Source organism: Danio rerio, chromosome 3 (assembly GCF_052040795.2).
Source record: "Danio rerio strain M-AB ecotype USA chromosome 3, GRCz13ab, whole genome shotgun sequence".
Classification (NCBI taxonomy): Eukaryota; Metazoa; Chordata; class Actinopteri; order Cypriniformes; family Danionidae; genus Danio; species Danio rerio.
The window spans coordinates 33,652,152-33,669,567 of NC_141023.1; the positions used below are offsets into that span (position 1 = coordinate 33,652,152).

At 34.2% G+C, this 17,416-nt stretch overlaps 1 protein-coding gene and 3 gene segments (V, D, J or C); all 4 read right to left on the minus strand.

The window, feature by feature from the left end:
• Positions 1–1,936: 1,936 nt before the first annotated feature.
• On the minus strand, positions 1,937–2,411 carry ighd (immunoglobulin heavy constant delta). Its single transcript, XM_087244778.1, has 2 exons — positions 2,347–2,411; positions 1,937–2,261 (listed from the first exon to the last, which is right to left on the minus strand). The coding sequence occupies exons 1-2, from the start codon at positions 2,393–2,395 to the stop codon at positions 1,945–1,947; spliced, it is 366 nt and encodes a 121-aa protein (XP_087100904.1). The 5' UTR covers positions 2,396–2,411; the 3' UTR covers positions 1,937–1,944.
• Positions 2,412–3,132: 721 nt separating this feature from the next.
• On the minus strand, positions 3,133–4,937 carry LOC141381229 (Ig heavy chain V region 5A-like). The segment is given in 3 exon segments: positions 3,133–3,528; positions 3,629–4,795; positions 4,871–4,937. Coding segments are annotated over 2 exon segments (351 nt in total).
• A 4,666-nt stretch (positions 4,938–9,603) lies between these two features.
• Positions 9,604–11,363, minus strand: LOC141381228 (Ig heavy chain V region 3-like). The segment is given in 3 exon segments: positions 9,604–10,033; positions 10,115–11,194; positions 11,271–11,363. Coding segments are annotated over 2 exon segments (363 nt in total).
• Positions 11,364–15,017: 3,654 nt separating this feature from the next.
• LOC141381231 (immunoglobulin heavy variable 3-74-like) lies at positions 15,018–16,912 on the minus strand. The segment is given in 2 exon segments: positions 15,018–15,452; positions 15,530–16,912. Coding segments are annotated over 2 exon segments (348 nt in total).
• Positions 16,913–17,416: the final 504 nt, after the last annotated feature.

Genomic DNA, 17,416 nt, shown 5'->3' on the forward strand with positions numbered 1-17,416 from the left:
AAAACAAATTCAATTAATGAAAAAGACAGATGCAATGGAACAGAAAGGATGAAAACAATGAAAACTTAAATATCACAATATAAAACTTAATATAACGAAAACAATATAACCCAAAACTTGCTTGAAATGAAAACCACTAAGCTGACTAGAAGCCAAAAGGAAGAAAATAAGAATTGAAATCTTAAGAAAATCTTTCAGAAACATTTTGATGTCATTTTCCTTTGTTGTTTTTAAGGCAAGAATCAAGATGGATGAGGGAGACATGGTGAAAGCACAGAAGTACAGCCGGTGGGCATGCAGAACCAACACAGTGGCCGTGATTGTCACCATTGTGGCACTAACTGTGTTTCTAGTAATATTTAGGGTTGTTATTTTCCATGATACACCAGCGGTTTACTCAGAACACTCTTATGGCACTTCTTTATCCTCTTTTGATTCATCTTTTGACAACACTAAATGGTCAAAATCAAAACCCAAGAATTCCTATGCTCAAAACAAGCAGAATTCTTATTCAGACAAAAAGAGTTTTGGTAAACAGAAAGGGTGAGGGTAAAATTATAAGCAGCATCATCTCTGTTTTACTCACTTTCCTTTGACTTATTCCCTGCTTCCCTGTTTATTTTTTAGCAGCGCTTAAATTAGAAAACCTTTTTAAACCAGGATCACATAATATGATTCTGATATCACTTGTAGACAATGTTGAGCGTATGGAATTACAAAGAAGTTGCTAATTACAAATTAATAGCACTTTAATGCATAATTACTAATTGCTAGTTAAGTAGAACTTACTTTATCCACTGAAAAAGTAAAGTAAGGGATTATTGTGACTTTTTTGGTAGTTTAATTCCAGTTATGTATGTTGTACTTTTCTTAAATATTGATAAATAATAGTTCTGCATTCAATAAATCAATTAAGAGAAGCAGAGTAATTGTATGGTTTTGTTTTACAGCTATGCTTTGGAGAAACATTATTTATTTTATTAAAGATTGTTACATTTATCAGGATTATTGCACATGCTTATTAAACAATGAATTGAGCAATAAATCAGTCAGTGACAATACATGGTATGCTTGAAATATGGTGTCTTTGCTTTTAAAAAAGGTTGACTTTTTTGTGCAATTCTTTTTTTTAGAGCAATTCTTTTTGTAAACTAATGAATGCTATTTTTGTTATTAAAATGCAGAAATAGGTGTTGTTATTTTTAAAATAAAGCTAAAATGTCATGCCTTAGACACAAATTTTGAGGAATTAATATTGTCTGTGTGCTTAGATTTAATGATTTTAAGTATACCTTGCAGTCAAATAATTACATTTAAATAATTAAATATTATTAATAATTAAAAATACATATTTTTAATAAAAAATTACCTTTGTAAGAAAAATATATAAACAAATTTCTTATTTATTGTTACTTGTATCTATTGTGTTGTTGTTGTTATTGTTAATGATGATATATTTGTGGTGGCGGTAAAACAAAATTATAAATAAAATTGACCAGGAATGAAATTCAGTGTGTAACCCAGAATTCCAGTACTATTAAATTATGACCGAATTGATTAAATTTGAGGAAGGTTTTGTTGTTTTTGTTGTTTTTCATTAGCATTTAAATTGCAAATGGACCTAAATATTTTTGGGTTGGAAAAACATTTTCAGTTTCGGAACATAGGTCCAAATTCCTCACCGTTATGTGACTCTTCTTTTAATCTTTCTCAAACAAAATAGTAAACAAACTAAAAAAAATAAAAGCTTAATTAAAGATAACATTTTTATTGCATGCATTGCACACAAACATGTACAAACACAAACTGTATGCTGAAAAATGCGAATATTTGTGAACAATGAATCTTAAAATAATTCTGGACCAGAAGCACTGATGATTTATAATATGCTACTGAATGTTTGTGTGGCGAGTAGTTTTTGAACAGGGCAGAAAGTGCTCTGTGTCACTGTGACTCTCTGGCGCAGTAATACACAGCTGTGTCCTCAGTCTGCATATTCTGTCCACTCAGAGTCACGCTGCTGCTGGAAGAGTCTCTGCTAACTGTGAATCTACTTTTCAGTATATCACTGTAGTATGTGTTACCACTACCACAGATCTCCCCAACCCATTCCAGAGCTTTTCCTGCAGCCTGTCGTATGAAGTGAGTGCAGTAGCTGCTGTCAGTCACTGAATATCCAGAGATTTTACAAGACAGAGTCAACACCTGACCAGGCCTCAGGACAATAGAATCTGTCTGAATTAGTTCAACACAGTGGACGCCTGAGGAAAAAATATGTCCTGAAAGGTTAGAGATGTGGAAACATTTCGTATAATTTAATGGTTTCTATAGACACTGAAGACTTACGAGAGACCGCTGCAAGAAGCAGAAATAAGCAGAGAGATAAGCAGATCATGGTTTCAGACGTTTGAGAACAAGATGCTGCTTTCCATTATAACACTCAATGAAAGAGGAGGAGGAAAATTTGCATACAGTTATGCATACAGTATGTTCCACTGTAAATAACTTTTCACATGTCTATTTACAGTTGATATATACACTACTCTTTGATACGTTTTGTAGTATAAGCTTTTTGGGTGAGAGCAAGAAAAGCTCCGTTCCCTGGACAGCCCTGTCTTAATTTTCTGAAGACCAAGAACACACAGTGTGACAAGTCAAATTTGCTAATTAACATTTTGATGTTTGCAGATTCGCAATATTTCATTGTTAAATTGTTTTTTTAAATACTAGGTACAGTATGTATCTGAAGTGCAGCCACAAATAAAATGCAGCCATATTACATTTTACTTCTTTAGTTCATTTAATGAGTGCTTTTATTTGCAATACAATATTCAAGTATGTATATCATAAAATAAGGAATTATGAAAACAAATCTAATCATCTAAGGTGGCAATGCAACTGTAGGTGGTTCACATCTGTTATAGGTCTTCTTGACCTAAATTACAATGAAAAAATAAGTATACAATTCACTGACTGATGCAGAAATGAGACGTACTGACCAGAAATCATACAAACCAATTATATTTACACTTGAGCCTAACACAATCAAAAAGAACAGAAAGTCATTGTCACATGAACGAGAGGATTTTATTGACTTCTAACTAAACAAATTACATTTTATTTGTGAAGACTAGTAAAAATCTTAGGGGAGAAAAGAAAAAGAATCCTGTACATTTACCATTATGATGGTGTTTTTGTAAAGGGAGGCTGCTGTCGTCTGTCATTGTGTACGTCTGGGACAATAATACACAGCTGTGTCTTCAGCTTTCACATTCTTTCCTTGCAGTGTTATTGTGTTACTGGAAGTGTCTCTGCTGATGCTGAACTTGCTTTTCAGAGAATCCTTGTAGGCTAAGCTTCCATCATAGTAGATAACTCCAATCCACTCCAGAGCTTTTCCTGCTGGCTGACGAATCCAGGCTGTGTGTTCACTTGTGACTGAATATGAGACTTTGCAGTTGATAGTGAGAGAGTCATCAGGACGGACAGTCAGAGACTCAGGCTGAGTGAGTTCAAATGAATTTACACCTGTATCAAATGAAATAATGCAGTTAGTATAGCAGTGTCAAGTTAAAACTTAGTTTAGTTCAAGTTAAACTGTTAACGTGTTTTGGCATAAAAAACTCACAAGATACTACTGCCAGAAACAGCACTAGAGATGAAGAGATCATGGTGTTTCACAGCTCAGTTTGACTGACCTGAAGTCAATCTTCTCTTCCTTTAGTGATCAGATCAGAGTATAAATATGCAACAGATGATTTACATAGACACACAGCTGCTACCCATTTAAACATGCTAAAATATTCATGTTAGTGTTTATATAATTTACTGCACTTAACTTTAAACATGCTTTGGACATTAATAATTGACATAATGGACGAGAATTTATTTTCTTTTTTTCTCTCTTGCAATTCTGATTAAGTGTTTGATTAACTGATATACTGTACTGATAATGAACATTTTACACTAATGATTGCAGTACATACAGTTCTGTTGTATCTAAATCAAAAAGTTTGGTAACTTACAGTTGCACATACGTGTCTAGTAATATTTGGTCAAATCGAAGCCATGTATTTCCACTGCCAGTCTGCTTTAATAATCATTAACTAATGATTTGCAAAGGTAAACTAACAATGTATGACTTTGTTTATGCACAGATAGAACAAACTACTTTTAATATTTATGCTATTGGTTAACAGTCTTCTTTGTCAACGAGTATAGACATAACATAATGATACCTTCACAAATCTTTATCTAATGATTAACTAAAGCAGAGAAGTGGAAGTTGAAACATTAACATATGAATTTATATCATTAGTTAATATAAAATGTTATTAGGCAATTTATAGGTAAGGATATTGTATTTTCTCATTGGGTTGTGTTTTATGGATTTTTCATTCTCTGCTGCCACCTGTTGAGCTCCAGTGACGAGAGATGAAACACTCACAGTGGTTTTTGTTCTGCTCTACAAGATCTCTGTGTCACTGTGAATGCTTTGCGCAGTAATACACGGCTGAGTCTTCTGCTGTCAGACCTGATAGTTTCAGATATGTCATACTCTTTGAGTTATCTCTGGTGATTTCAGCTCTTCTTTGGAAGGATTCAGCATAGCTATAGTCAGTGCTGTCATAAACACGTCCAATCCACACAAGAGGTTTTCCAGCTTGTTGTCTGATCCAGTGCATGCTACAGCAGCTAAACGTGAACCCAGATCCTCTACAGGACAGAGTCAGAGTTTCTCCAGGCTTTCTCTGAACTGAGCTTTCAATCGACTCCATACTTTGACATTTTATACCTAAAAATAAAAGACTGATTTAATTTGCATTATGTTTTTTCCAGGACTGTCAATAGATCTTTGTGTAAAACTCACGCTGTAGACTGAATGAGAGCAGCAGTAAGCAGAGAGCATTCTTCATCTTGAAGCTGCTGATGTAAATGAACCTGATCCAATCAGAAGCACTTAAATACTGAACAGATGAGCAGGGTTGATTGGATTTGCATTGGGAGCATCACAAAGTGCTGTCATGCTTAAGGGCAAAGGATCTGAAGAGCCAGTGCTAGTTTGAATTCTATTAAAATTATATTTCAGAATTTTTCTGTAAATCAGATGCAAATTAAGAAATGTGTTCTCTGCATTTTTATTATTTGTAGATTTTATGTAGCATCCACATGTGCTGAAGCTGTTTACAGTGTCAGCTAGAAAACATGATGTGATTGCTGATAACTAGAATGGATTGCTAATAAACAGAATAGATAACAATAATAAAAAAATTCTTGTGAAATGTCTCATGTGTAAACAAGCGCATCCTGTGTCTGTTAAACTGTATTCCTATTTTCCAAAGGAAAAAAAAATTGCATGCTTTGTTTTTATTGCTTATTGTTTTGTTCAGGTAAAAAATGTAATAAATTTAGCAAAACAGAAATTGTTTATTTCTGCTAAATATTCAGCTCTGCTATGTGCAGAAATCATGATGATGATGATAATGATGATGATGATGATGATGATGATGATGATTGGTTTTATAAACGTTTTGCAGTATCACAGTTACTAGGTTGTGCTGTGTATTGTATAGGGACTGAACACACAGACAGTATGAGCTTATATTAATGTGCAAAGCACTACAAATTAAAAGGCAGAGTAAACTTAGTACTTTGTTGTAAATGTGTTCTGTTGGAGTTGTCAAAAGATTCACACTTGAGGTTGTGAACACGGGTCAATTTGTGAAAATATATCATGTAAGTGGACAAATGTAATGTAAGTCATGTAAAAAGACAGCAAGTTTGGGTATCAGAACAGATTCAGAGACTCTCAAGAAAATGAATAATTCATACTTTTTTTAAAGAAAATCATGAGAACCCTACAGACTTCAATTTTATCTCATGGAAAACAAACAGCTCCACTCTATATTAAGTGCTCTAAACATGTACTTACCCTGAAATTAATCATTTGTTGACATTTTAAGTACACTGTTGACAATCAGCAAACAGCAGCGTGAGAGGTGTAGCTCGTAAAGAGCATGGCAACATGTTTTGACGCGATTGATCATGAACCCGGTTGGAATCCAGCGTCTGATGAACACATTCTTCTTTTTCCCCTCACTAAATATCAGATTTTGCCTACTCTTCATCATGAGGAAGACAAGTAGGAGTCATAATAAGTGTGTGTATGGAGGACTCCGATTCATTGAACTGAATTGGAGAGGTGTTTTCCAAATCATAAGCATTATAACTTTACATTATACATAAAAATACCCTTAAATGTCATTTTTAGTTCTGCTTCAGTAACTTTAAACACTTGCACTTAAAATCCAATTAAAATTAATTTTCACTAGTTGTACTAGTATTTTTTTTTCCAAAGTATACTTTAAATGCTTTAAAAATTATTTAAATCTTTGTAGACTAGAAATATATCTACTGTATTATTTATTTACATAATGCGGGCAATACGTTACAGATTTATTTTATTTAAAAATATTATAATCATCTTATTTTTTAATTCAACCATAGGGGCCAGGTAGAGGGCCTACAAGACTTTGTGCCCCAGAGGCCTCTATAATTCTTAAACCGGGCCTGCCCAACCCTACCCATATTCTACAATACATTAAGAACATTATGTAATTATACATTATGTAATTATGTATTCATGTATTTATGTATTGCTTTTTTATTCCACTATATTTGTTAAGGCTGCCTAATACAGTGGGACCTAAAACCAATTTATTTCATAATGTGTAAAACCTTAATCTTAATTTTATTCAAATTTCTAAATCTATAGTTTTACAGGACTCATTTATTTACTTATTGTTTGTGAATATAATGAATATAATCTAAATCATATAATTGTCATTGTGGTTTTTGAACAGGGCAGAAAGTGCTCTGTGTCACTGTGACTCTCTGGCGCAGTAATACACAGCTGTGTCCTCAGTCTGCATATTCTGTCCACTCAGAGTCACGCTGCTGCTGGAAGAGTCTCTGCTAACTGTGAATCTACTTTTCAGTTTATCACTGTAATATGTGTTACCATCACCACATATTGCTCCAACCCATTCCAGAGCTTTTCCTGCAGCCTGTCGTATGAAGTTTGTGCAGTAGTTGCTGTCAGTCACTGAATATCCAGAGATTTTACAGGACAGAGTCAAAACCTGACCAGGCTTCAAGACCAAAGAATCAGTCTGGGTCAGTTCAACACAGTGGACACCTGAGAAAGAAATATGTCCTGAAAGGTTAGAGATGAGAAAATTTTGTGATGTGATCATTTTTAACATTTCTATAGACACTATAAAGACTTACGAGAGACAGCTGCAAGAAGCAGAAATAAGCAGAGAGATAAGGCGACCATGGTTTCAGAAGTTTGAGAACAAGATGCTGCTTTCCATTATAACACTCAATGAAAGAGGAAGAGGAAGATTTGCATACAGTTATGCATACAGTATGTTCCACAGTAAATAAGCATCCAAAGTATCATTTTAAGTATATAAAATTTAGCATGATTGGCTTTGTTCTCATTTTACTTTTTTTTTTTTTAAAGATGAAGTTGGCATGATTAGATGGTGGATAGTTTATTTAAACAATTTGAGACCAATTTTATTATTGCCTGTTATATGAACAGTATACATGTAACAGCTTTTAATGAAGTAACATTTAAAAAGACAGTTCAAGGTCTCAAAAAAATTAAAATTGTGTCAGTGTTTATTCATTCTCCAATTGTATCAAACATGTTTGAGTCTTTTCATCCGTTTAACACAAAAGAAGATATATTTTTTTTATTTATGCTACTATTGACATTATTGGCTACTGGTTTCCACAATTCCAGAAAATATCTTCTTTTGTGTCCAACAGAAAAGGTTTATAATCACTTGAGGTGACAGTAAATGGTGACTTTTTATTATAATTTTGAGGTAAACAACACTTTTAAGAGCTTACTTTTTTAAACATAATATTTCAGCATCAGGTCTTTTTTTTAATTGTAAAAGTTGTGCTCCAGCGTCATCTGCTGGTTTTGAGGGTGTTTTTTATTTGACATGTTTTTGTACAGTTGGGTGCTTATTTTGGGTCATTGTGCACCCGCACAGTAATAAACAGCTGAATCTTCAGTTTTCAGACCAGAGAGTTTGAGATACACCATGTTGTTTGAGTTGTCTCTGGTGATCTCTATTCGTCCCTCAACACTTTTTGCATACACTGTTTTACTGGCATCATACCAGATAACCCCAATCCAGTCCAGTGCTTTCCCTGCAGGCTGTCTGATCCAGTTCATGCCATACTGTCCAAAATCAAATCCAGATCCTTTACAAGAGAGATTCAAAGTTTCTCCAGGCTTTTTAGTCACAGGACTTGATGGGATGGACTCCATACTCTGACCTTTTACACCTACAACAACTGAAAATTACAAAGACCTGTCAGCATAATCATATACAGTACATTCATTACAGAAATGTGTGGCCAGAATAGATATTAATATATATAAAATAGACTGTCTGTACATACTAGTAAAGCACAGCAGCAGAAAAAAGAAAAGAGAAATGTTTGCCATGATGCAGGAAAATTAACTGATAAATGTCAGTGAACGCTGCTGGTAGAAATACGGTATATAATCTCATTTACATTTATATGTATATATATTGTTCATATATATATATTGTTCAGGAAGAGAGATATTTGAAGAAGGAGGTTGATTTGCATATATTAAAATCAGAGAACTGGTGATATAATTGGCTGATGTGTGTTTGGTCCAGATTAGGTTTGTCTTATGGTTAATATTTGAAATCTGCATGAATGAGGATAACATTTTTTAATTTCTATTAAGAAATAGAATATGTAGTTGTGAAATGTTTTGCTTTTACTTTCTTTAATGGATATTAATTAGTGTTTTTAATCATGTAATCAAGGGCGTAGTGGACATTTTAAAAGTGGGGGGACTGCTGTATGAAATCAAAAAGTTTACATTCTTAATCACCTGTTTCTGAATGGTCTGTCTCTAAGCGTGAGGGAGACGTATCCCCCGTCCCCCCCAGTTGCTACGCCCCTGCATATAATATTCAAATATGCATAGAATGCAATTCGTCAACTTGAAATTATAAGGTTCTATCTGAGTTCTGAATGATTTAGAGATATTGAGCTTCAAAGTTTTTGCATTCCGTAGCAAACTGTATGTGTGTAACATTTGTTTTTTAAATAAAAAGTCCTAAAATGTAAACAACTGATAAAAAACATCCTATAATGTAAATAAGTTTTCTTTTATTAAAAGTTTCAATAACTCAATTTTGACAAAAATGTCAGATAGAACCCTGAGAATTCTCGGGTGACGAATTCTGTATGAAATGTTCAAGAATGAATTATAAAATATTTTAAGTAGTGCATCCATTGGTGTTTGTGCAATACTGTTGTAGCTAACTCACATAGACCTTATTTGACTGAAAGCACTTTAGTTCATTGACTGACACACATCTGCAAATGAAACTCTCATTAACTCCGATCACTTATGAGGCAACAGTTACAAGATGAAAGTGAAAAAAAATTCTATTGACTATCAGGCACAGCAATTCAAACAATTTACACCTAACTTTGAGCTTGACACAAACTTAAAAAGCAATCTCAATATTATGACAGATGAATGCCTTTATTGACTTACTGTTGACACAAATAATACTTCATATGTAAAAGGCTGTTTTAAAACAAAGAAAAACATACAATGATGTTTTTGCACAGGGAGGCTGTTGTCTTCTATCACTGTGTTCGTCTGGCACAATAATACACAGCTGTGTCTTCAGCTTTCACATTCTTTCCATGCAGTGTTATTGTGTTACTGGAAGTGTCTCTGCTGATGCTGAACTTGCTTTTCAGGGAATCCTTGTAGTCTAAGCCTCCATTATGGTATATAACTCCAATCCATTCCAGAGCTTTTCCTGCAGGCTGACGAATCCAGGCTGTGCTGTAGTCTGTGACTGAATATGACTCTCTGCAGTTGATAGTTAGAGAGTCATCAGGACGGACAGTCAGAGACTCAGGCTGAGTGAGTCAAAGGAATCAACACCTGTATCAAATGAAATAATGCAGTTAGTATAGCAGTGTCAAGTTTAAAGACTGTTAACATGTTATAGTGACAAAAACTCACAGGATACTACTGCCAGAAACAGCACTAGAGATGAAGAGATCATGGTGTTTCACAGCACAGTTTGACTGAACTGAAGTCAATCTTCTCTTCCTCCAGTGGTCAGATCAGTGTACAAATATGCAACAGATGATTTACATAAACACACAGCTGCTAACCCTAACTCTACATTATTAAATAAATGTGTTGTATCATATCATTATTTATTTTATTAAAGAAAAAAGATCTCTACACTGTTTATTCTTAGTAAATCTTTTTTTTTCTCACATTCTTTTACTTTTTAGGTGTTGGTAAGTCTAATAAATCGATTAAGAACATTTAACAGCAAGATGAAACACTTTTGTGTACGGGGAACTCCAATCAAGATGAACACAATCTCATTCTCATGCATAATAAGACTGTTGTGTTCTTCATCATCGCTTTATTATCATATTCTGCTTGCTTCAATTATACTGCCTCTGTAAAATGTGTACATGTGTACATGAACCTACAAATCTACACACCATGCAATAGTTACAGTACATGTTGTAGTTCATGCAGTATGTTTTTATGCTGTACAATTTTATCTTTTACAATTTTATAGTTTTGTCCTGTCCACTGTATTTTTAAACGTAATGTGATAGTATGATGCTGTGAAAGGGCCAGTGTATTTTCTCATTGAGTTGTGTTTTATGGACTTTCATTCTCTGCTGCCACCTGTTGATTTCCAGTGACAAGAGATGAAACACTCACAGTGGTTTTTGTTCTGCTCTACAAGATCTTTGTGTCACTGTGATTGTCTTGCGCAGTAATACACGGCTGAATCTTCTGTTGTCAGACCTGATAGTTTCAGATATACCATACTCTTTGAATTATCTCTGGTGATTTCAGCTCTTCCTTTGAAGGATTCAGCATAGTCATTGCCACTGCCATCACTATAAACACGTCCAATCCACACAAGAGGTTTTCCAGCTTGTTGTCTGATCCAGTGCATGCTACAGCAGTCAAAGTTGAACCCGGATCCTCTACAGGACAGAGTCAGAGTTTCTCCAGGCTTCTTCTGAACTGAGCTTTCAATCGACTCCATGCCTTGACCATTTATACCTAAAAAATAAAAGACTGATTTAATTTGTAATTAGTTTATTCCAGAACTTGTAATAGATTTTAGTTAAAAACTCACGCTGTAGACTGAATGAGAGCAGCAGTAAGCAGAGAGCATTCTTCATCTTGAAGCTGCTGATGTAAATGATCTTAATCCAATCAGAAGCACATAAATACTGAACAGATGAGCAGAGTTGATTAGATTTGCATTGGGAGCATCACAAAGTGCTGTCATGCTTAGGGGAAAAGTATCTGAAGAGCCAGTGCTGGTTTGAATTCTATTAAAATTATATTACTGAATTTTCAGAAAATCAGATGCAAGTAAATTAAAAAATGTGTTCTCTGCATTTTTATTATTTGTATATTTTATGTTGCATCCACATGTGCTGAAGCTGTTTACAGTGTCAGCTAGAAAACATGATGTGCATGCTGAACTGATTCAAACAGAATAGATAGCAATAATAATAAAAAAATAAAAATAAAGGTCTCATGTGAGAACAAGCACATCCTGTGTCTGTTAAACTGTTTCCTATTTTCCACAGGATAAAAAAATTGCATGCTTTATATTTATTGCTTATTGTTTTGTTCAGGTTAAAACTGTAATCAATTAAGCAAAACAAAAATTGATGGTTAATTTCAGCTAAATATTCAGCTCAATATTCAGAAATCATAATGATGATGATAATGATGATGATGATGATGATGATCATGATTGGTTTTATAAACGTTTTGCAGTATCACAGTTACTAGGTTGTGCTGTGTATTGTATAGGGACTGAACACACAGACACTATGAGCTTTTATTAATGTGCAAAGCACTACAAATTAAAAGGCAGAGTAAACTTAGTACTTTGTTGTAAATGTGTTCTGTTGGAGTTGTCAAAAGATTCACACTTGAGGTTGTGAACACGGGTCAATTTGTGAAAATATATCATGTAAGTGGACAAATGTAATGTAAGTCATGTAAAAAGACTGCAAGTTTGGGTATCAGAACAGATTCAGAGAATCTCAACAAAATGAATAATTCATACTTTTTTTAAAGAAAATCATGAGAACCCTACAGACTTCAATTTTATCTCATGGAAAACAAACAGCTCCACTCTATATTAAGTGCTCTTACCATGGGCTTACACTGAAATCAATAATTTGTTGAAATTTTAAGTACACTGTTGACAATCTCTTACACCTTCAGCCACCCTTAAACCAACCCATGCAACCAAACCTGTCCCTAACCCAGGGCCGGATTAACCAATGGGCATTATGGGCACAGGCCCAGGGGCTGGTGCCCAGTTGGGGCCCCTGCGAGGGAGAAAAATGCAGATTTTGGAGTGTCTATTTAGGCTAAGTGCAGATAGTGCACCTCGTTGGAATAACCTATTTGAGTGATTCTTGCCCATCACCATTTGATTGACAGAGACAACATAAGTAAAGAGAGCGGCAAACAGCAGCGTGAGAGGTGTAGCTCGTAAAGAGCATGGCAACATGTTTTGACGCGATTGATCATGAACCCGGTTGGAATCCAGTGTCTGATGAGCACATTCTTCTTTTTCCCCTCACTAAATATCAGATTTTGCCTACTCTTCATCATGAGGAAGACAAGTAGAAATCATAATAAGTGTGTGTATGGAGGACTCCGATTCATTGAACTGGATTGGAGAGGTGTTTTCCAAATCATAAGCATTATAACTTTACATTATACATAAAAATACCCTTAAATATAAATTTTTAGTACTGCTTCAGTGAATTTAAACACTTGCACTTAAAATCCAATTAAAATTAATTTTCACTAGTTGTACTAGTATTTTTTTTTCCAAAGTATACTTTAAATGCTTTAAAAATTATTTAAATCTTTGTAGACTAGAAATATATCTACTGTATCATTTATTTACATAATGCGGGCAATACGTTACAGATTTATTTTATTTAAAAATATTATAATCATCTTATTTTTTAATTCAACCATAGGGGCCAGGTAGAGGGCCTACAAGACTTTGTGCCCAGAGGTCTCTATAATTCTTAATCCGGGCCTGCCCAACCCTACCCATATTCTACAATACATTAAGAACATTATGTAATTATACATTATGTAATTATGTATTCATGTATTTATGTATTGCTTTTTTATTCCACTATATTTGTTAAGGCTGCCTAATACAGTGGGACCTAAAACCAATTTATTTCATAATGTGTAAAACCTTAATCTTAATTTTATTCAAATTTCTAAATCTACAGTTTTACAGGACTCATTTATTTACTTATTGTTTGTGAATATAATGAATATAATCTAAATCATATAATTGTCATTGTGGTTTTTGAACAGGGCAGAAAGTGCTCTGTGTCACTGTGTTTGTCTGGCGCAGTAATACACAGCTGTGTCCTCAGTCTGCATATTCTGTCCACTCAGAGTCACGCTGCTGCTGGAAGAGTCTCTGCTAACTGTGAATCTACTTTTCAGTTTATCACTGTAATATGTGCTACCACTACCACAGATCCTCCCAATCCATTCCAGAGCTTTTCCTGCAGCCTGTCGTATGAAGTTTGTGCAGTAGCTACTGTCGGTCACTGAATATCCAGAGATTTTACAGGACAGAGTCAACACTTGACCAGGCCTCAAGACCAAAGAATCAGTCTGGGTCAGTTCAACACAGTGGACACCTGAGAAAGAAATATGTCCTGAAAGGTTAGAGATGAGAAAATTTTGTGATGTGATCATTTTTAACATTTCTATAGACACTATAAAGACTTACGAGAGACAGCTGCAAGAAGCAGAAATAAGCAGAGAGATAAGCAGATCATGTTTTCAGATGTTTGAGGACAATAAGCTGCGTTCCGTTATAAGACTCAATGAAAGAGGAAGAGGAAGATTTTCATAAAGTTATGCATATGCAAAACAGTAATAAGTATCCAAAGTATAATTTTACAAATGTACACTGTGGGCTTTGTTCTCATTTTTCTTTTTTCAAAAGATGAAGTTGACATGATTATAAATAAGGGTGGATTGTTTATTAAGACAAAATGAGGACACACTTAATGGCTTTTAATGAAGTAGCATTGAGACAGTTCACACAAAGACAAAAATTTTGCATTGTTCATTGTTCATTGTTTATTCATCCTCCACTTGTTTTTTCTTCCGTTGATCACAATTATTTATTTATTTTTTTAATGTAAAAACTGTTAGTCATTGACTTTTATGGTGTCTTTTCCCTTATATTGACATTAATGGCTACTGGTTTCCAACATTCCTCAAAATATCTTCTTTTCTGTTCAACAGAAAAGGTTTATAATCACATGAGGTGACATAAAATAATCAATCTAAAGTTATTATTTTGAGGTGAACTATCCCTTTAAATAGCTTTTTTTTTTTTTTTTTAAACAATATTTCAGCAGCAGGTCGGTTTTGAAGGTGTTTTTTTTTTTTTTTTTTCTTCTCTGGCATGTTTTTGTACTGTCTGGTGCTTAAAACTGTCCTATCAAGAAAGAGCTTCATCAATATGTAATCACACTGCACCCCTCCCCCCCCCCTCCCCCACTTAAATACACAAACATATCAGCCATTTTTATCAACATTTCTATGTATTTGGGATCTGTCTGGGCCCTGTTAAAGAAAAAGACATGGTTTGCAACAGAAACAAATGCATGAGATAATTTTCATCCTTTCAACATTGTCATCATATTCTGTATTTTTAGTCACTGCTGTTACTTATAAAGTATAAACACACTAAATATTATGTACCTGGAACTGCAAATCTACACAATAGATAATAGAGTTGAAGAACAGTATACAGATATCCTTTAGACTTTTTAAAATATTTGATCTTTTGTATTATTATTCACTGTAACTTCAATAGTTCACTGTGACAGAACAAGGATGTTTTATTCTCTGCTGCCACCTGTTGATCTCCAGTGACGAGAGATGAAACACTCACAGTGGTTTTTGTTCTGCTCTACAAGATCTTTGTGTCACTGTGATTGTCTTGCACAGTAATACACGGCTGAATCTTCTGCTGTGAGGCCTGATAGTTTCAGATATGTCATACTCTTTGAATTATCTTTGGTGATTTCAGCTCTTCCTTTGAAGGACTCAGCATAGCCATAGCCAGTGCCTCCAATCCACACAAGAGGTTTTCCAGCTTGTTGTCTGATCCAGTGCATGTAATAGGAGCTAAAGCTGAACCCGGATCCTCTACAGGACAGAGTCAGAGTTTCTCCAGGCTTTTTCTGCACTGAGCTTTCAATTGACTCCATACTTTCACATTTTATACCTAAAAAGAAAATGCTGAATTAATTTGTAATGTTTATCCTAGAACCAATAATAAATGTGTTTTATAAGAAAACTCACGCTGTAGACTTAACAAGAGCAGCAGTAAGCAGAGAGCATTCTTCATCTTGAGGCTGATGTTAATGATCCTGATCCAATCAGAAGCACATAAATACTGAACAGATGAGAAGGGTTGATTGAATTTGCATTGGGAGCATCACAAAGTGCAATCATGACTAAAGGACAAAGTATTTAAAGGGCCAGTACGAGTTTGAGTGATCAAATTTCAGTCTTTTTGTTGACCCTCTGTTGACTTGTATGACTAATACAAAATTTTCTAAAAATTAGATGCAAATTACAAAATGTGTTATTGGCACTTTTATTATAAGTAGATATTTCCTCCACGTGTTCTCAGATTGTTTGCAGTGTCAGCTATGAAAACACGATGCATATTTTGATAACTGAATCAAACAGTTTAGACAACAGTAATAAAAACAAACAGAAAATAAAGGCCTCATGTGAGAACAAGTGCATCCTGTGTCTGTTAAACTCTAATGTCGTTTTTCTATTTTCCACAGGAATAAAAAGACATGGTTAAAACATAAGTAAAATGTCTCTTGCACAAAGGAGAATATGTGCATTTTATAGAATGATCGAAGCTGCTTTTTTGTTTGCAGCATCAAAGTTACTAGATTGTGCTGTGCATTTTATAGGAACTAAACACACAGGCACAAACTTATAATAAAGGACAAACAAGATGAAAGAAAAGTCTTTTTTGTCGACAGAGCATATCTATAAAGCTAAGTTTAAAGTACACATCTGATTATTTAATATAAGATGCAGAATATGCATATTGAGCTTAAATCAATGCGTAGCTGTTATTGTAACTTGTGCCTTTAAATACAAATGAGCTGCTTCTCTCCATCCCGTTCCCACATGTGCGTCTGCTTTTACTGCATTCCCTGAAACAGCAGTCAGAGACAGAGACAGACACGGATAAAGCAGAAATCCAGCTTATTAGTCAAAAATACCAAGTTAGTTTATTTGATGTATTTGTGATGGAATTTATTCAAGCCTTTCTGCAACGATGAGCCACCCACAAATGTTGTTACAAAGTTTGCAGTACACACACAAACAAACATATACACGCGTTTACTGACACTATGTGGCCTTGGTGATTCCATTTGTTATAATTTTTAGTAACAATTTAACTATCTTGATAACATGGACTGTTTTAAAAACGTGTTAAACTTGTAAGACTCATTCTTGAGATCATAACAGATATTTTAATTCCAGATCTATTAATTCGAGTTTCTTTGCAAATGCTCTTCTGTGAACATTTTTAATGTGTTATTAATGAGACATATTAATAATATGAACCTCTCAATCAATTCGGTGGGTGGGGAAAACCACACTTCCATGTCAAGTTACGGTAATTCTCTGAAAATTAGATCCTATTTTAACGTCGGCAAAAAAAAAAAAAAAAGAGAGAGACTTGTGTTTACATCGCTCCAATGGACAGTGGACACACTATACCTACAGTTCTGTCCAGCTTCCATATTTTAATGTTGCTTTTTAAATTTGCCCTTTAAATGTGCAAAGCACTTCAAATCAAAAGGGTAAAAAATCTTTAAACTTTGTTGCTAGTGTGTTCAGTTGGGTGGTTTAAAAAATTAAAAACACTTGGGTCAAACTGTGGAAATATATTATGTAAGTGGATAAAAAGCCATGTGCATGTACAGACTGCAAGTTTGTGTATCAGAGCAGATTAAGAGAGTGTCCACGAAAATGCAAAAGTCATAATATTTTGTAGAAATGTATTAAAAGTTAATTTTCTTCTCATGCAAAAATACCATTTCATAATGCCTGAAACCTCTTAAATTGTATTCAAATTTCTAAATGCACCATTTTACAGAACTTTTTTATTTAATTGTTGTTTGTGAACTCTGTAAATTTGTGTGGCGAGTG